This window comes from Thunnus albacares, chromosome 1 (assembly GCF_914725855.1).
Source record: "Thunnus albacares chromosome 1, fThuAlb1.1, whole genome shotgun sequence".
NCBI lineage: Eukaryota > Metazoa > Chordata > Actinopteri > Scombriformes > Scombridae > Thunnus > Thunnus albacares.
The window spans coordinates 8795659-8817329 of NC_058106.1; the positions used below are offsets into that span (position 1 = coordinate 8795659).

At 38.5% G+C, this 21671-nt stretch overlaps 1 protein-coding gene across 2 annotated transcripts; it reads right to left on the reverse strand.

The window, feature by feature from the left end:
- Positions 1–11713: 11713 nt before the first annotated feature.
- Positions 11714–20154, reverse strand: LOC122993860 (gonadotropin-releasing hormone II receptor-like). 2 transcript variants are annotated; one of them, XM_044368407.1, is made up of 5 exons: positions 19904–20154; positions 18567–19163; positions 16462–16666; positions 13413–16312; positions 11714–12358 (listed from the first exon to the last, which is right to left on the reverse strand). In XM_044368407.1, the coding sequence occupies exons 2-4, from the start codon at positions 19113–19115 to the stop codon at positions 15765–15767; spliced, it is 1302 nt and encodes a 433-aa protein (XP_044224342.1). In that variant the 5' UTR covers positions 19116–19163; positions 19904–20154; the 3' UTR covers positions 11714–12358; positions 13413–15764. The 2 variants fall into 2 exon arrangements, with proteins under 2 accessions (XP_044224342.1, XP_044224270.1); XM_044368335.1 differs by having other exon boundaries at positions 13392–16312.
- Between the last annotated feature and the right edge of the window lie 1517 nt (positions 20155–21671).

Below are 21671 nucleotides of genomic sequence, written 5' to 3' on the forward strand. Positions count from 1 at the left end.
GGTGTTCACACCATATAGCCTGGTGGGGGTGTGATGTGAGTGGGTGGGTGAAGGTGGGGGGCTTCATCTGCTGTTATAACAAAAGTGACGATAGAGCTATAAAGATCTTTTTATTAACATAATGTGGCTCATAGTTGTGCAGAAGTGGGGGAATTATTGCTTACTTTACGTTATATTTAGTTCATGCACCTTTGATGAACTGTGGTGTTGTATCAGATTTTTTTCGCCCTTTACCCCAGTGAGAGGCAGCCTTTGCATGTTCGTCCCATCTGTTTTCATCTTCCTGTGGTATCTCTCACCTCGGCTGCATGCCTGCCAACATTCTCTGCCATGAAGCAAAGACATTTTCTACAGGCTCTGCCATGCATATGGACGACCCTCCTCCAACACATAGCAGACAGGCAGAATGTTGCATCTAACTCTGTACTCTACTGCAAATTAAAGCCCCTCATATTAAAGATCTGTAAACCAGCAGTAATTTAGCAACCAGACCAATGTGCAACAGCAAAATGCACAATGAGATTAAATAAATATCTGACCAATTGTCATAAAATGGGCCACACTATAGTGAGAATTATATGCTATTTCCTCTTTTCTGATATACTAAAAGCACCAAAATAGCAAAACTGCTGTCATCATATTACTTAACCAATGATCACATAATGTAGGAAAAGGATTTGCATGGCATTTTCATTTTTACAGTTCCATCTCTGGATATGCTAAGTGCCTTAAATGTAAATATATCAATGTCAATATAGCCACGTTTGATTTTTATAATGTTCTGTAGTGCCCTCTAGAGGTCACTGAAAGTAATGGTAGTCAGGATTAGTGCCAATTCAACTCAGTTCAATTCAGTCCAGTAAAAATTGGGGTAATTTAAAGGAAAGAACTAAACATGCAAAAAGCACCTTACAATAAGCCACACAATACATATATCACACAAGTTGTACCATGTTACAGATGTCCATTTGTCAAATGTTTGTATTACCATAACCTGTGAAGTTGGAAACTTCAACTATGTTATGTGTGTTGTTGTTATACTTTAACTTGTCATACAGTGCAGGATAACCTGACAAGAACACACATGGTGGGATGAGTCTGAGACTCCAGATAAGTTCATCAGTCAGTAATGATGCATCATGAATGTAAAACCTTTATATTGAGCACTATACTAACCTACTCAGCCATAAACATTAACTGAACCAAACTGACTTGACTTTAATTGAAAATATTAAACATTAAGTCTATTTTTACATAAATGTATTCAAGCCTCTTTTAAGAAGTGTTTTATTTTAGATTTTCACATCTTTTTTAAAGTCCTCTTCCACTCAAAAATGTGTTTTGCTTATTGTTACTTCACATGGATGTTTGAACTTCACTGTGCAGAATGATGCATGTGCAGAGTTTGACACCAGAAGGCTGTTTTCACATTCATCTGTGGAAGAGGGAGAGTCTGCTTAAATCTGAGTTAAAGGTGTGTACCTACGAGCATGATCTATGACATCACAACTTTGGGAGCCAATCTTGGTTCAGTATGCAGCTCACACAAGTGTGATGTGAAGCCTCCAGTGCACAGACACTGAGGATGGACTCAACAGTGAAGTAGGAAACATCTTGTATCCAGCAGTTAAACTGTTAAAATGAAAAATATTTGCATATTCTTAGATTCTGGATTTGTCAGTGAGGGAGAAGGAGTAGATAAGATTTATTTACTCACTAACAGAACTTTTTTGTGGAAAAACAACATCAGACACAAATTACTAATTGAAACAGAGTATTTTTATGTCTTAAAACATATCTGGGGGATCTTTAAGAAGTGTTGTACTCCATGTGGACATCATACCACTAGATGGCATCAAAGCATCTATAATTATGTTGCTCTAATATGTCCTAATACACTGCACTGTGTCACCTACCTTCAACTGATGTTTGTACTGTAGTTGTATTTCACTCTCACTGTCTGCGTTGTTCTATTATTCTTTGTATCTGCTTTGGCACAATTACTGAGATCATGAATGTTTCATTTTGTCTTGTCATATCTTGGTCTGGAGATGACAGGAGGTCACAGGTCACAATCCCCCTGCGAGACCAGGGAAGGAAATTAGAAACTCATCCCTCTTATCCCTCAACATATACTGTGCAAGATTAGATCACAACATTATACTATACAGTGTATTGTAAGTAATGTAGACTATGGATGTGCTGAGCAGCTACTAGATGTCACTTTGCAAACACTGAATGTTAAACACATGAAGTTATTTAACAGAAAAGATGTTGCCTGTGAGCAACACCAACCAATCTTCACCAGAATGTCCACATCTCAACATCTGACAGGGGACAAAAACCAGAACCTGGAAAAGCAATTTCCCCCTTCACAGGTTTCCTTCTTTCTGGAGCTTTTTTCAAGGCTTCCTTTGATCCTATACAGTCCCTTCATCTATAAACAGAAATGAAACACTGACAAGAAAAATTCAAGGTGCTCACAGCAGCTTCCAGCTCATCCATTTACATATACATACAGTATGTCAGGAACAACACACACACACACACACACACACACATAGAGGCCCTGAACAGTATAGTCCCGTCTTGCCACTTATCATCCCCAACAAACCATCCACTCTAACAGCACTCTATTGTTCACAAACAATATGGACTTAACATATGGAATAAGGAAGTAATCCAACCAGCGAATTGCCATATGTTGACTCACTTTACTGACATGGACATTTAAATTTCTCTAATGTTGAGACATTCTCAAGTCACTGTGTATTTATTCAGCATTCTAAATACTGTATGTTCTTTTTTACAGTTCTTTCAGTGAATATTACACACTACTATAAAGCATGTTACTTTGTGTAAGCTTTGAAGCATCAATCATTTTACTTTAAAAAAAACAACGACAACTTTTTCACATGTGTAGAAAAGAATCATCCAGCATGTACATATAACTTTGCAAGAAGATCGGGAGCTCTCCTCTTATTATATTGTGATTATAATTAGTTGCCAGCTTAAAGGTCTTCTCTGGACATGTTTTAAGACGTTGTAAAAATACTAACTTTGAATAATAATTTATGTCTACTATGGTTTTTCCACAAAGAAAGTCATCAAAATCCTTAAAACAACAGCTACACCTCCTCCCTCTTTAAATATTCCAGGATTTATGAAAACACAAATATTGTTTATTTAAAAAGTTTAACTGCTGGACACAAGATGTCTCCTACTCCATTCTCAGTGTAGCGACTACTGGCAACAATGTAAAAGTCGCTGAGAGGCTGAGGTTGGGCCTTGTTTGCCGTTTGTCTGACACGCCACCAAAAAGATTCGGAGAGATCAAAAAAATAAGTTTATTACTTTTATTAATGAAAAGGATCAACTTATTATAACATGCACAAAATACAGGCTACTCAAAATAATCACAGAGATCAGGTGTAAAACAGTGGTCAACAAAAAATACGACGACCCACTCACCCTCTGTCTCTTTCTTACCAGCTGGCATGCAGGTGAACAGGTGCTTATATTAACTATAGGATACCACCGTCCATATCCATGTGACCTGATCATCAATCACTGTGATCATGCAATGATAAACAAACAAAAATAACCCAAAATATAAAACAAAAAAATTACTACTTTGCAATTCATTCAAACTTGAAAATTAATCCATTCATGGCTCCTACACTCAGTGTTTGTGCACTGGAGGCTTCAAGTTTGTGTCAGTTGCATACTGGACCATGATTGACTCCAAACTAGTTGTGATGTCATAAATCATGCTCGTAGGCCTGCCCCTTAAACTTAGATTTTCTGTGAGCAAAAAGAAACCTTTTTTTCAAACTCTGCATAATGACGCGCAAACATCCAAGTGAATGAACAAGAAGAAAAACACATTTTTGAGTGGAAGGGGACTTTAAGCTTGATGCAAAATAACGCTGATGTTACTACAACACTGAAGTTGAGCGTTCCTTTCGTAATGATTCTTTTTTAATTATTTTGTAAGTATATAATGATGAATAGAATTAAATTCAAAAGTTTATGCTTCTATGATGATTTTTTAATTCAAAAAATAGAGACTTGAGTTGTTGTTTTTTAAAATTGTATATTTGACAAGCTTCACAATCCTATTGTTATGATATTAATATCTTTACATAGTACTTACATAATTTATTTATAGATGTAACAGTTACGCATTCTGATGAAGTACAAACAAAACCAAAAGCACTGGCGAAATGAATATTAATATTATGAATAATATTAATATACACACACATATGTGTGTGTATATATATATATATATATATATATATATATATATATATATGTATGTATATATGTACACACACACACACACACACACACACACACATATATATATATATATATATATATATATGTATATATATATGTATGTATATATAAACACACACACACACACACACACACACACACATATATATATATATATATATATATATATATATATATATATATATATGTATGTATATATGTACACACACACACACACACACACACACACACATATATATATATATATATATATATATATATATATATATATATATATTTAGTCTCATGTGTTTTGTCAGGATAAAAGTACTCTCTATTGTTTGAGTCTCTGAGGACACTTGTTGGCTCCTTTGTTGGAATGATAAACATTTTCCATCCATTACTTCTGCAACTGGTGCAGTTTAAGGGCACAAAACCAACTTCACATGTTGATCTTTTCATAAACTCTCAGTCTTTCTGTTTTCTGTCCTCCGCGTGCGCGCGAATCTCACTGATGACGCTACTCGGAAATTTAATTTATTATTCATTTTAATTATTAATATAAGTACACAAACATGCATGGAATGGGCAAACATATCATGCCAAGGATAAGACACGGGAGAAAAAATAAATACATTAAAAAAATAAAATAAAATAATTAATTAGGCCTATGTGCATAGCAACCATAGACTGTATAGCAACCAGCAGATCCTCTCAAAACGCAACTCTCTTTAACTCACATGACACTACATACAAAACACATGACATATCTCCGCTTATAACTGGAGAGAAAATAGTAATGAAATGAAATAAAAAGAAATATAATAAAACACTGTGTGCATAGCAACCAGAGGTTCCTCCTCCATGATTCCAGAACGGTGTTAACCTTTCCTGCTTCATCGTCCAGACAGTGGTCGGGAAGCACAAGGGACCACTACTCCAAGGCCGAAGTCAGCTAACTTCGAGGTTAACTCCCTCCACTTTATCAACAGATGCCAAGCAAGAAATGGGAACTCAGCTTCAATCTTGAGGAGTTGCAGCATTTCTTCACCGACAGAACAGCTCAAACTGTACATACACTGTACTACTAACAGTTACTGTCACAGCTAAACTGCTAACTTCATACTCTCTGCTCCAGTCGCCAGTGTCACCGTCAAACACGCTCTCACTCTCTCGATCGACCACACACTTGTACGCATGCAACCTACGACCATGTTGAAACTGAAGTTTAACAGAGTTACATCGAGCTGAACGGGTTGAGGCTACCTAGCTAGATGGGTGGTGACGGTGTAGAGGTGACGGTATCCTGCAAAAATAGCCGACTTTCTGTTGATGACGTCACGTTCCCGTTCCCTATCACAGTCACACACGCTCTCTCTCTCGCTCTCCCTTGACCACACACACGCGTCAGGCACACTTCCTACGCACTGGGCTATTCCTTAAAGAAACTACGCCAATTGTATAACAACGGTGACATTATCAGCAGTAAGTTACAGTATATAAGTACAACCCGTGTTAATCGTCACTTTCACAGACGTCGGAGAGGTACATTTATTTTTTTATGCTCTGTAGCTAAGCTAAGCTAGGCTAATTAGTATTAGCATAGTTTATTAGCCAACTATGCTAATTAGCCTAGCATTAGCATCTTTGCTAAAAAATTTTTTTGAGGAAATATATTGTGTCGAGAAAAGAAGAAACGCATTTTACTGTGTTATTCTGTCAAAAAATATTTTTTTAATTGCTGGTATTGAGTAGTAAGGCATTAACGTTACTGAGTAACTTATAGTATCACAAATGACTGATTATTTCTTCAGTAACGAGTAATGTGACTGATTACAATTTGAAATTCTGTCAGTATGTATCCTACAATAACGCCTTCTCCTACCAGGAGTAATTGTGAAGGTTGATTTGAATGTTTTCCTTGTGTTCAGTGGAGGGCTAGCTAACGTTAGCTGTTAACTTGGCGCAGGTGCTCCAGTTGAAGTTAAGTTAGATGTTTAGCGTCCAGCAAACAAGGAGGAATACCTCTTCCTATACTATTCAGTTGTTTTATTTGCAATTTCTGTTTTCGTATCTGGCCCGTGAAGCTTATAAAGTATTTATTCAGGGGTCACCTGGGTTTTTTTCCAGAGGTGGGAGGGTGTGAATCCCGCAGCTTCACTGTGAGGATGCTGCTGTGTGCAGTCCTCTTGATTAAAGCTAACGTTAGCTGGTGATGGTAAGTAAATAACTACAAACCTCAGGCTGACTGTAGTTCAACAAAATCTCATTTTTTATTTAATTTCTACACGTTTTAATACAGAAAATGGCTTTGGCGTTGTTAGATATTTTTGACAGAGCTGCAATGAATAAATAACAATAATGAGTTTAAACTAATTATTTTTACTGTTTACAAATGAGTGAATTTATGTAATTACTTTGTCAATAAGTGATAAGTTATGGATACTTGATTTCTTTTCTGAGTAATTTGCCAAAAATGTGCATCTTTTGTTGTACATAGGGAATGCAAGTTCACTTTGTTGTGTATTATGTGTAAAATAGACTGCGCATCTAGTTCTTCCTTTGTGATGAGTAAACTCCTCACACTTATCACTTTCTTTGCATAGTTGTGATGTGAATAAAAGAGCAACTACATCCAAAAACGTTTTTTTAATACTACTATTCATTACTTATCACAGAAAGAATAAATCAGTAGTCATTATGTGAACAGTTGAACTCATATGTGTTGGTGTTACCATAATAGATGTGGCTCACTGTTTGACCCAGTGGAAGACGGGCAGCAGGAGTTAGTTTTAATATTCAGATATTGAGCAGGACTGTCACTATATACTCACTCTTGGTGTGGAGTAGTTAGAGGAGAAAAGTAGAATAAGTAGTAATACTTCAAATGGTTACTGTAATACAGAATTAAGTAATTTGTCCTCCAATGAGGGGAGTGGAGGTGAGTTTAAATTTATTAACATAATTAAATCTAATCTGATGTAGAAACTAATTTAATATATCATCAAATCTAATATTCACCTGTACAAACTGCAGGCTGTTAGCGTTGACAACAACAAATCATTCACCATAGTATTTAAACACTTTGATTCGATTGGTCTGATAACAAACGGACTGTAGGAGTGAGGTGGACGATCTTTCCCTCAGAGCAACTTGAGAATGTCAGAAGACAAAAGAGGAAATCTTTGACATAATCAATCAGTCACACATCAATGGGACTTGAGACATCCTCAGCAGCTGTTTATTACTGGATGTGAACATCACAAACTGACTCTCTTGGGCTCTAAATGCCAGCTGGGTTCTCAGGAGAGAACAACAAAGACCAACTTGATGACATGAAAGGTTTTCTAGTCACTAATAAAGTCCTGATCAGAAGCTGATCAGGACTTTAGTGAGACGTCCTGACAGGATGCTTCACAGTGTGGTGTGGCATCAAAAAAAGAGAGAGAGAAATGACACACATTCAATTCAATTCAATGCAATTCAATTTTATTTATATACTGCCAAATCACAACAAAAGTCATCTCAGGGCATCTCTTTTCACATAGAATCCCCATACAATCCCCCATGAGCAAGCACTTTGCGACAGCGATAAGGAAAAACTCCCCCTTAATAGGAAGAAACCTCAAGCAGAACTGGACTCTAGGTGGGCGGTCATCTGCCGTGACCGGTTGGGTTGGGTTGAGAGAGAGAGAAAAGGGTGGGGGAGTGGGGACACAGAAAAGCAGAACAACAACATTAGATGCATGACTAGCAGCAAGAAACAGCAGGAGAAGGACAGAAGAAGGACATCAACACGCCAGCACGGTTTATGGGGTTTCCTGCGGATGAGAAAGCACAAAGAACTCCGGGGAAGAAGTCAAGTTAGTAACATGCATTAATAGTAAATGAATACATACAGATGGAGAGGAGGAGGAGGAGAGAGGAGCTCAGTGCATCAAGGGAAGTCCCCTGGCAGTCTAGGCCTATAGCAGCATAACTAAGGGCTGGTCCAAGGTGAGTCTGGCCGGCCCTAACTATAACTTTTATCACAAAGGAAAGTTTTAAGCCTACTCTTAAATGTAGAGAGGGTGTCTGTTCCCTGGACCAAATCTGGAAGATGGTTCCACAAGAGAGGAGCCTGATAGCTGAAGGCTCTGCCTCCCGTTCTACTTTTAAAGACTGTAGGAACCACAAGTAAGTCTGATTTCTAGGAGCGCAGTGTTCTAGTGGGGTAATAGGGTACTATGAGCTCTTTAAGATATGAATTAAGCATACAAAATAACTAGTTAAAACACACTTCAACTAAAAACCTTTAAATCTAATAAATGATTTAGAAAATAATTTGACATTCAGATTTGAGTAGTTACAGGAGAAAAGTAGAATATGATTAAAAAAAAAAACAGAATAAAGTAATATGTCCTCCCATGAGGGGATGGTGGTGAGTAAAATATTTTTAAAGGAATGAAAAGAATCAAAAGAATAGTAGTGTGTGTTTTCCAACGCAATCAAATCAAATGTACCACGACGATTCAAATCTGATTTCATATGATTTGATCTATTCCAAAATATTCTAATAGTCTTATTTCACACTCATGTTTTACACAGATAGAAAATATGTACGTAACACTTTCTTTGTGCTGTGAACTGGACAATTCAATCTTTAAAGTTGAACTAAGATTAAGAAAATAAAAATTGCTAAAAATGAACAAATGTCATTGTTGTTTGTTTTGACTTGTGTACTTGTTTGGCTCACTGAGACTCTCCAATGGAACAAAGTGTTTTTCTTGTTATAAAATGTGAGCTGGGTCTGTCGTCTATGTGCTGTTTTTAACAGGATCTTTGAATACAAAGTCACATCATACAGTTACACAGCATCATTTAAAGCAGCACAAGTTTTACCAGAGTTAATGATCCATGATCCAAAGCTCTGAAATCTGGGAACATTTTTGTTGTTCTAGATGATTAATATGATATTTTCTGTTTTCATTCTGTTGTTAGTAAACAAAAACATGTTCAGGACAATAAATTGGTTTGCTAAAGCAACTAAAAATTAAACAATAAAAACAAGCAAATTATGTCCAAAATGTTTTGAGTCGCAGGTGAAGAGCATGAAGGAGAAACATCAACATTTGTGAGCCATAGTCTAGTCACTTGTAGCTACATTACAGACACTAATCTGGATGTGTTTCAGTGTGGAATATGTTGATGTAAATAAAATCTTTCCTCATGGTTGACCTGCTGTAGACGGCCGTCATCATTCACTATACTTACATTCTTATATTCAAACAAAACATGGCAGCCGACTCCCAGCTGCTTCACTACAAAGCTTACAAAGAACTCTGATGCATGTTGAGCTTTTATATCTCCCACTAACTTTTTGGGATTCTGGTATTAAACTCCTATTTACATTCAACATATAACACACTGATACACTTTGGATTGATTATTGATTATTCTGTTTCCAAGAAAAGGTCCCTGATCATATCTGCAACAACAGCAATAATCTGTAAATACTCTGTTGTGGGAAACTAGTAAGAAGTGGTTTCTGTAACTAAAAGAGTGACTTTCAATAGTCACTCTGCTGCTGTTTCGTTTGTTTCATCAGTTCAGTGTTTAAGATCAGAGAAGACAGCATCAGAGGGTCCAGCTGCAGCAAAGTTTTAGTACTTTTACTACTCACACAAGTCCTAAAGCGTTTTACATAGCATATGAAATGTAAACCATTACATTATTATTACACAGATGACAACCTGTGTACATCACTTACAGTTTGTCATTCACTCAGTACTGCTGTACATGTCAAATCTACATGGTACAGTGTTGTTGGCTGGTCTGGATCCATCAGAATATGTCCCCCTGACCTCACACTGATCTGCATCTTCTGTCTCATAAGTCTGTTCGCTGCCCTGCAAAGCATCATGGGACGTCAGCTCACACTCCCTCTGATCCAGCAGCATCAGGGGAAGGACAGGTGGAGCTGAAGGAGGCAACAGGCTCGACCGTCTCCAGAGCAAAGGAAGAGACATGTTGGTGCTCATGAGACAGAATGCAGGTTACAAGTCTAACATGTGAACCACGTCCACCTGCAGCTCTGTAATGACCTGACAGATGATGTCTCAACTCTGTATGAATTTAAGTAGGAAATCTGCATTATGTTTATGTCTGAGCAGAGATTAAATGCAAAGTGCTCTAGTGAAGGAAGGTCTGATGAAATATAACTGTAATTAAAAAATATTTAATCACAGCTAACCTGACTTGACTAAATCAACATTAATTCACCTAAGTGTAGAGTGCTCTGAACATCTCTGGGTTTACTTTGTAGCAGAGCAGTTGAGTTTCTGATGTGTGTGTTGACATATTTGAAAAGGTCACTATAAATGTGTTAAATGCCACTTTGACATGACAAAACCATTTACCATTGACTGTAACTTCCTGTATCTTGAAAACGAGGGCTGAGCTTAGTGTGCCATTAATGACTCTCAGCTATCTCGGCACTTTATCTACACCAGTGTTTGACAGAGAAAATTAGATTAGCCTTTATGAAAAGTGGATGAGCGGCAGTGAGAACATTCAAGTCTCTAACCTAACAAATCTGCCATTACCTGAAACTGACCTTTAAAAAGGAGAGATTTGGCTCCAAAGTGAGATTTTTCCGTTTTGGGAGTCCTTCCTCAGAATTTAAAGCAACTGAAAGGTAATATAAGGTGATGCTTTCCCCCTAAATTGAACCACAGAGCCATTTAAAAACTGTACAGAAAATCCCAGTGATACCTTAGTAATGAGGCAGTGTAAAGCACATCGAGGAATTAGACATTTACCTGCTGCAAAACATATACTCAACTAAAACTCCCCTTGGCTCATTCCAGAGTTACATACTGTAGAAATATCATGCGATGTGACACACTGAACAGTGTAAAAAGCTTTCACAACACCTGAATCAAACCTGGTAGGACAGTGAAGAGAAGTTACATGTGCATGTGATGCCATTGTTTTAGAGCAAGTAACAATGACGGACAAGATTTGAATCCATTTGGAGAAACAAACCCCCTAAACCCAATCAATCGTTAAATCTGATCTCTACTGGCCAAGAGATTCATTGAGCCTTACAACATTTAAGCTACTGTAGGCCAGAGAATGTATTCAGGCTAAGAATATCTCAGACCTAGAGTCGGACACATTATCTGACCCTTCTGACATAATATGGGAAAAGTGAATGAGTAGGCTTAAAGGCTGAAAGATCTGACCGGAGCAGTACTTTGAATCTGCACAGTTTTAAACAAACTCTGTAAGGAAAGCTCTCTTCTTACAGAACAACTGGTTTCTAACACTGACTGGACTGATCTGTGTGGGTTTCATGCTGATCAGCACATTGAAATGACGGTTGCAGTGGGGAAAACACAAAGTATGCAGTTTTGCTTGTCTTCAGCAGCTGTCCTTCGCGAGCTACAGGTACATACATCTGTTTTGTGAGCAGTACAACTGGAATAAATGTTGAAGGGAGGCCTGTATGATGATGCGCTCATCATACAATGTGCTCTCCTCTCACTGTAGGAGACGTAATATGAGTGGACAGTCCTGGGAAGGATCAGTGAGCAGTGAATAAGTTGGCATTCTCCAGCCGAGAAGAGAAAGTAATGTGGCCAAGTTCAAGACAATGTAAGCAAAAACCTGCTCTACCGTAACAATAAGCAGACAACAAGCACGCAATAGCTTTCAATCTTGGCTGAAAATAAGATTAGACTGACAACAGCTCCACTATCAGCAATATGGATTCTGGCAGGCATCCAAAAAGATTAAAACAACACTGTTGTCACGGGCTGCTATGGTTGTGTGTTATGTTTTATTCGTGCATCAAGCCAATGGCAATTCGGTCATTTAGTTTGTCAGGACAGAGTAACATCATCGCCCTTGACCGCATGTGCTGACTGCTCTGGTAACAGGGACCCAGCTTCAGGGTCTCCAGAGGATTCAGTGGGACTGGTTGTGAGATGACAACATCAGTGTTAAAATGTCCTGGGTTTTACAATTCCCTTCAGAGACTCTGACAGTCACTTGGATCGTCCACTTCATCCTGTTCGACACAGCTGCCAATCTAGACAGAAAATCCCAGAAAATCACTACAGCAGGTACAGCAACTAAAGCAAAATTCAAAATGCCATGATAGGTTTGGGTTATATATATTATGACTTATGATATATTGTTAGAAATACTCAATTATTTTAAAGGAATAGTATGACATTTTGGGAAATACTTGTGCGTGTGAGAACGAGCTAGAGCAAGTAGGGCAATTAGCTTAGCTTACCTTTGCTTAGCGTAAAGCCTAAAAGCAGGGAAAACAGTTAGCCTGGCTCTGTTAACCACCTCTAAATAACATGTTGCATATCATTTGTTTCATGTGTACACAAACAGAAATGTAAAAACAAAGGTTTTGCAGATTTTACATGGAGCAGAAGCATGAGCTGCTGTCTGTCAAGAAATAGTTGCACTATGTAACTCCCCTTTTACCACAAACATTTTTACATTTCTGCAGATTAATGGAATTAGATACAATGTGTAAATTACTGAGATTTAGATGTGTTGGTAGGCAGAGTTTTTAACTTAGGACAGAGCCAGACTAGCTGTTTCCCTCTACTTCCAGTCTTTAGCTAAGCTATGTTAAGCTAAGCTAATGACCCTCAGCTTCATATTTAGCACACTGACATGAAGAGGTGTTACTGGCCTTCTAATCTAACTCACGGTAAGAAAGCAAATAAGCGTATTTCTCAAATTTATCAAACTATTACTTTAAGTTAAAAAACAAGCCTATTATATAAAAAGTTTGGATGATGCCATTGTTTAGGCATTAAAAGCTGAATAAGTTGCTCCTTTCGTAATTGTATCTGATCAAGGCTGTAACAACCAAACCCTTTCGTTGATGCTAAAAAATCATTTGAATCATTTCATTTCAAATATAATCAGGGGTGAAACAACAGTAGTAGTTTGTTTACAAAGCAAACTGACAAACCAGGTTATACTGGGTTTTGTAATCTCTATTATTTTATACAGTAGTGGTACTACATTGTTGCACAACAATATATTGTTTCAGGCTTTTTGTTACATATTGAGTGAATACTAATATCACATACCGTAGTAGGATAGTTACATACTAGGTTATATTGTTGCATATCCATTAGTCTTCCTCTGCAGCTCTGCCCTGGGGAGATCCAAACCCTCCCTGGACAGCTGGGAGATGTAAAGTTATCTTAAGTCTACCTCAGATTATTCTCACAGGTAGTCGTGTCTAGTGCACCTCCATAAGGAGGCATCCAAGTGGCATCCTACCGAGATGCTGGATCCGTCTCAACTGGCTCTGGTTTTCTTGGATTTCCAAACTCCCTGGAAGTTTCCTGAGACATCTAATTTTGGCTGTAGGAATCTGCGATCTCATTTTTTTCAGTCATTACCCCACTCTCATGGCTACAGGCAAAGACTGGACACTGGAAAAATAGACTGACCAATTAAATGAGAGTTTTGCCTTGTTGCTCAGTTTTCATTCCAGTGCTATGGTCCGTTACAATGTGCTCATAACTGCAGCTCACACACCCTACCACTGATAAAATATAATGGTTTATAGTGACCAGATGTAGATACACTGTAGATGTAGATTAATACTGTATATTGTCACACAGTATGCTGTGGTTGTAGGCTATACTGTGATCTTTTCCATCCATTGCATTATACAAGGCTATATCTGTCATAGAAGTTCGGTCAATGCATGTTCTTTGTTACTGACAGTCACTTTGATCACAGCCGCCTCAATGACTCCCAGAGCAGATGTGAGGCAAAACATCAAAGCATCCTGGGTACTGTTGTGTTTGCCGCCATTAGACAGCAGCAAATAGGAGAAACAAACTGCCCTTTCTTGTGTAATCACAGGGGATTTTTGGTTGGGCCATGGCAGAAGCCAAACGCTGATCAGAAGCCAAAATCTGACTGATGGCTTTCAGGTCGTTCAAATCAGCAGCATTTTGTGGTGTAGCGGGAGTGTAACATGCTTTGATTTGTGGCTCTGTCTCTTGCATGGCTGCAGCAATTTATCTCTAGTATGTTTTTGGATTCTGGGGTCAATTCACAGAATTTTATGAGATTGGAGTTGGAGCTGTTGGAGCCACCTGATGCTAGCTGGAGACATCATTTCTATGTTCTATGTATATATTCTATGTAAACTGGAGAGAATATATCACATTTAGTATCACAGTTTTGCTAAACTCATTCATCCCAAACACAGAATCATTAAGCTTATAATGATAACCATTGGAACCTTGATGTATCTCAGCTAATTACTGCCTGTATGTTATGATCAAAACATTTGTATTTAATCAAACAACATGCTATTGTTAACTAAGTAATTAATCTTCCAGTGATATAATTCTCCACATAAGATGATGAAGATGATGATTGCTTTTTGCATTTTATTCGGTACAGTTTATGAGTATTTTTGTAACAACACGCATTTTTTTGCACCCAATCTACATATTTCATTACATTTGTTTAAACTGCACCCAAAATACTTGACGAGACAAATAGAGCAGCAGTTAATTTGCATAATCCAGCCAATCAAGTCCAACATACAGTAAGTGCAAATGTAGTTTATGCCTTTAAGAGTGTTTTATATAACTGCTCTGAAAATACCATCAACCTCATCTTTCAGAATTAGTTTTACATGAGTGCAGTTAAATGTGGAGGTGCGACTGTAGTTACATCCGTCATCTGTTACAAGTATTTATCTGTTTAGGAATCCACACATAATAAAAAGTTGCAGTGACAGTTTGATTGAGGGAATGGATTAGATTTAATCTGGGGATTTTGTTTCTGTTTGTGTCTGTGACCTTGATAGTTTTCTGCACCAGGCTGCTGATAGAGTTCCTTTCATTATCTTGTTTTTACCTCTCAATCACAGTTTTCCTCATTACACAAACAATGCTGTGGCTTATGGCAGACTAAGATCAACGCACCATGTGAATGCTGTCTGACTGACATGATGGTCCTTCATTTTCCAGAGGGAATGGACTGGATGAATACATCTCTAAAAAGCTCTCATGTTGTTATGGCTGCAAATCCTTAAAAGTCATTTAAGGCTCCCTTATAGAGCTTTGTGTAACTGCGTACGTCTCCACAGCACTGTTGTGTAACCCAACAATCAACTTCTATTTCCCATTTAGTGCTGAAACTATCTCCACAGACTGCTGAATGAATATTTCATATAGCAGATTTATCTCAAAATGGGAGCCAGTTCCCCAGCACACAAACCATCAGACAGCAGTTGTCGTATGATGACAGATGTTATATAACCCTGAAGTAAGATCGACAGACCCACGCAGCAGACACACACAAAAACACACCCAGAGACAAACATGTATAAGTCCACAAGGAGATGGATGTGTGATGCTTCCAGACTTATTTTATACATGTATGTTAGGTTTGGTTGTGAAATTATTCAACCAGTTCAAGAAACGGTGTTAGATTTCTGTTTCTACTCTGTTTTTCTCATCATGTTGAGCTCTATGTACTGACATGGCATGACTGCCCTCCTCCTCCTCTTCCACTGACACAGTCAGACACCTGCTGTCAGTGGATTTCGGCCCAAGCTGTGCACAGTTGCTGTCATTTTCCCCAGAAGTCATCCCTCTTTTAGAAGGTGAAGCTTTGGCAGTGCATTTCAAAGACTCCGTTATCACCGTGGTATTGGTTTCCTTATCTGACATCACTGCGGTTTTGCGGTAGCAGGTCCTCAGCCTCTTGCGGAAGCGTATGGTGAACAGGCCGTAGATGATGGGGTCCAAGCAGGTGTTGAAAAGCCCAAAGATGAACAGGATGTGAGTGAGGGAGTGAGAGACTTTCCCTTCTAGGTCGTCTGGGAAGAACCAGTACCACAAACCCAGCAGGTAGTACGGAGTCCAGCAGACTATGAAGCAGATCACTATGACTATGCTCATTTTAAGAGTTCTCATTCGTGCTTTGGGAATGTTGTTCTTTGAGCAGCGTAGATGTGGCTCATTGGGGGACACTGGAGGGAAAAAAAAGAGTCAGGAGTTATTGAACAGCTACCTTTGTGATTTAAATAAATGCACCAAATTGATTCTGAATGCTGTTTCTATTGAGTCATGTCTCATTACATTCTGAACAAGCAAACACCAGACTCATCTTCAAACTTACAGCTCTTTTTTGTCATCCGCTTGGAGATCTGGATGAAGATCCTGGTGTAGCAGATAATCATTATGACCAGCGGCAGCAAGAAGAGGCAGGAGAAGGTAAACATGTTGTAGGCCGTTTCTTGCCAGTGAGTGACGAAGCTCCCCCTAGTGGTGCACTGAGTAAAGTTTGCAGGATAGGTGATGGTCACATTACGGAAAATGAACATCTGCAGAATTAAAAATAAAAGAAAAATGTTGTGATCACATTTTTCCTGCAGCAGTTATCATCCAATATTCTCTCTCTTCCTGTCCGATGGTTTGGTTTTGACCAAACCTCCCACTATCCCTAAGAATTACACTCATGTAGCACACAATTTATGTCCAGTAGTAATGTTCAATGCCAGTTAATACTGTGTCCTCTTTCTATCATGGTAAAAACTAAAGGTGTGGAGGTTAGGGTGGTTGTTGGTTATTTAACACATTGAGACCTGAGTTTGCATCCCATCTTAGACTACCAATTGATGTTGGCTTTCTTCAATATTTAATCATGAAGATGTTTCCTCTCCAACCTTAACCGAGTAGTTTCAGTTTCTACAGCCAGGAGACAGTTAGCTTACCTTAGCATAAAGATTAAAATCAGGGGGAAACAGCTAGCCTGTTTCTGTCCAAAGGTAACAAAATCAACATACAAGCACCTCTAAAACTCAAAAATGAACATGCTATATCTCATTTATTTAATTCATACAAAAACTTAAGTGTAAAAGTGAGGTTCTAGTGGTTTTATGAGGGGTTATGTGTCAGACTATTGACTTCCTAGAGTCTTTTTGTCATGATGTTGCCCGGCAAGCAAAGGAGACCTCAAGAAAGACCTCTGGGCCCAGCTTAGATGTAGTCCAGCACATAACTCCCTGCAAAACCACAACTTGTTTTTACCTTTGGACAGAGCCAGGCTAGCTGTCTTTATGCTAAGCTAAGCTAACTCTCTCCTAGCTGTAACTTCATATTTAGCATACAGACTTGAGAGTGGTATCGATATTCTCATCTACCTGCAAAAAAGTTGATTTTTATCAACGTATTTCCCAAAATGTCTGATTAATCTTTTAATCATAATTAGGGCTGTAACTAAAAATTATGTTCACTTTCAATCAATCTGTCTTTTATTTTCATGAATAACTGATCATTTTGTCCTAGCTTGTTTTACCTGCAGTCCAAAACCCAAAGATTTACAGTTTACTATCATATGTGACAAAGAAAAGCATCAAATCCTCACATTTGACATGCTGGAACCAGAAATTGTTTGGCATTTCTGCTTGAAAAATAACTGAAATTATTAATTGATGATCAAAATAGTTGCTTATTAATTTTCTATTGATTGACTAATCTATTCATCAACTAATTCTTTCCACTCTAATCATAATGCATTTGCCATGTGTGCATATTGTATGAATTATTGATTGAAAACACTGATATTTAACATTTCAAATCATTGCTGTTTAGGGTAATGCAGGGTTTTGCAGATTCGTCACACCAACGTGTTGTTTGGAGAGTGCAGGCTGGACTGTATCGCCACACTTCTGCTTTTATCTCACGTGATCAACAGTGTTACATGCTATGCGGCTATGTTTCAGTGGGTACAGTGAAGCATCTTTACTGCCAGGATTAGAGATGAAGGGCTTTGTCATTGAGTCCATGTGTGACTCAATGATAGAGCCACTAATCCCTGACACTAAGACATTCTGGGCCAGAATGAGAATGAGATATGTAAATGGAGTGGATGATGAACAATGTAAAGGAATTCATTTTTTTAATGTAAATATTAAGCCAGATTTTCCTAGCATGTGCGGTTTGCCTACAGTTTAATACTTCTGTAACTGAGATAATACATGCAGATCCAGTGATCTGTTGACAGATATAAAGGCCTGTAGCCTGCTTACTATAACACTGTACATGGAGTAGAGGTTACAGTCATACAAGGAAAAGCTTCACACATAAGAGATCAGTTCACAGTGTATCCTGTGACCCATCACTTCTCTCTTAATCACTTTCTTCATCCTAAGTCTCTGTGTTTAACAAAACCAAACAGGCTGTAAACACCTGTCATGTCAAACCAGTCTCACTTGGCCTTACCTGAGGGATCGAGAACAAGGCGCTCATAGTCCACGCCACCGTCAGCATGACCCTGTTCCTTTGCGGGGCCATGCCGATGGCCAGAGGGTTGAGGATTGCCGACTGTCTGTCCAGACTAATCACTACTGTGATAAAGGCACAGGAGTACATGGCCTGAAGCTTGAGGAACATCAGGAATCTGCAGGCCAGGTCGCCAGCCAGCCACTGAACTGTGATGTTCCACACTGCATCCACTGGCATCACGATAAAGGTAACCAAGAGATCGGCTGCAGTCAAGTTGACGATCAGCACTCGGACGTGGGATTTGCGTTTGTGGCCACTGGCTGCCCACAGCACAGCCAAGTTGCAGAAAGAGGATATACCACACAGGATGAAAGTAATGATCACTCTGACTTTAGCTGCTGTGGAAAAGGTGGGAAGCTGCAGTGCTTTGTCCACTGATGTCCAATTACAGTGAGGAGCCAGCCAATCGCAGCTAGAATTGAGGTCGTATCCCGAGCTCTGTTGATACATAGTGACTGGAGGTTCACAGCAGGAGGAGGCATTCATTTTCTGACCCTCAACAAGGAGTCAGCATTTTGTTCAGCTACATGGAGGCTGGTGGCACCAAAGGGAAATAAAACAAAATATACACAACATGAGCCTTATGCATGAAGATTCATCCGCATGGATTTGCAGTAATATGGAGTAATACAGCGGCTGACAGAGGGAGCAGACTTCTGTGTAGGGCACATCTCTCTGATGCTCACTGAGGTGGAAACATACTATGATCGCCTCTAACAAACCACAGTATATGCATAGGGGGTCTCCAGACTATTGAATAAGCAGCACCACCAACAGCACCACCTGACAACCAATCAAGTTAATTACATCCTAATGACTAATGACATTCCAATGACTCTCTATTGGTCAATAAAGAAAATTGGAAATGGCTCAAACATTTCGACAAATTCTGTTTATTTCTCTTTATTTTCCTGAGGAGAGCCTCAGCCTGGTATTTAAAACGTTTCCATTTAGCAATATTACACTACAAATCAAACTGAAAATGCAATAAATAAAAGATTAATTGTAGCTTTTAATTTGCATGTTTTATTATCATATTCCCCGATGGTGTAAAAAATGATTCTGTGATTATCTTGTACTATATATTTGGTGTGAATGCTTAAAAGTCAAGGAAGTACTTAAAAACAACAGTAACCAAATACTACACTTCACATAAGGCTGTGTGGTTTAATCTATGTGTGCGCAGAATGCTTTTGCTCATTATATGTAGTGGGAGGAAATATAAGCGCATTAACATATAAATACCGCAAAGAGCTAGGCTACAATAAACTCACATTTATGTCCGATGTTTGTCCGAGTCTGTTTTTTAGTGAAAAAAGAAAGTGCAATCCTCCTTTATGGAAGTCTCAGACCCCGCTGCGGCTCCATCCCCCGGGTTGAGCCCTCAAGACGAGTACAGCACTGAGTTTCTGAGTACTCTGGTAGTCGGTCTGAAGAGTCTCCAGTCTTCCCTCGCACTTTTATCTCAGTGTCCCTTCGAGTGGTTTTCAGGCGGGTTTTGTTCATCCTCCGCGGTGCGCGTCAGTCGCTCCGTGGGCGCGGCCACGAGCATCTCCGCATCCCAGGAGCGTCAATTCAATGAACCCTGAGCTCCGGCAAAGTTTCTAATTTTAACCCCGCCAGAGTAAATGTAAGGAGACACTGCAGCCCCTATTAGCGTCATTTTAACACAAAACCTGCTCTTATTAACTGTACTTCTTAATTATGTCTGGCAAGGTTATGTAATGATATACTAGTGGAGAATATCTGTACAAAATACACTTATGCAGCCCTGATGGTTTTGTTTGTTTGTTTGTTTGTTTGTTTTTCTTTCCTATTTTGCCACCTTTGCATTATTTAGTAATTTATTTGTTTACCTTGTCGAGGCAGGAGCAACTCTTCTACTTCTTCCAGTCTTACATCTGTACTCCATAAAGCTTAAACACACAAATATAATGCAAGGAACCTTTGGAGAAAATGATCCTCAAGAAACAAGAAAGTATAGCTTTAAAAGTAATAACAACTGTTACCTGTAAGCCTATTCTGGCATATCTACAACTTAATGCATTGACGGGGCACGTCACCCAATTCACAATAAATAAATAATAACCTACACATTTTCCTACCTTTCCACTGTTATTACTGAGCTTTAATATTAATATTAACACTGGGTTTTTGCATGGGTGTGAATGGAATCTCATTGTGGTGCTCAAAGCATGAAGAATCACTTTGACTTTTGACTATTTCTGTGAACTATAGGCCTTTAAGTACACCACAATATCCTGAGTGCACATTCTGACTTTGACCTCACTCTCATACAATCCTTCATATGTTGATAGACAATCTTGTTTCCATACATTCAGTACAAGATCCTCAAACATTCTGCAGGCACATAATCACACACCTACACTGTATACTCCTGTTCTCTTATACCTATGTCAGCTGTGGAGGAGGGTGTAATCTCAGCTCTTTATATGAGGTAACAAAACAATTCTTATGTGTGCTTCCATAAAGGCTCTTGAGCAAAAAAAAATGAGGAAAGATGCTTAGTTAAGTCAAGACAGTTTTTATTTGTATAGCCTGATATTATAAACCACAAATTTGCCTCAGGGGGCTTTACAATCTGTACAGCAATACAACATTCTCTATCCTTAAACTCTTGATTCAAATAAGGAAAAACTCCCTAAAAAACCCTTTAATGGGGAAAAAATGGAAGAAACCTCAGGAAGAACAGAGGAGGGATCCCTCTCATAGGACAGACAGGCATGCAATAGGTGTTGTATGTACAGAATAGACAGAGAAAGAAAAATTACAGAAATACAGCATGGAAAAGCTGAGAGGAAGTCATTACCAATAAAACCAAAGTCCCAGAGTCAGGAGTTAAAGACTGTGCATCAGGAGAACTCCTGTTGAAAAATTGCTGATATAAGCCAAATTCTTTTCTTTTGATCACAAGCTGAAAAGCCGATCCAAATATAAACCACAGTCCCTCTTTTTCCCTTGTTTAAAGTAAGTTAAAACCTGCAATAATGAAAAACATGACATCAGTCAAAATAATTCATT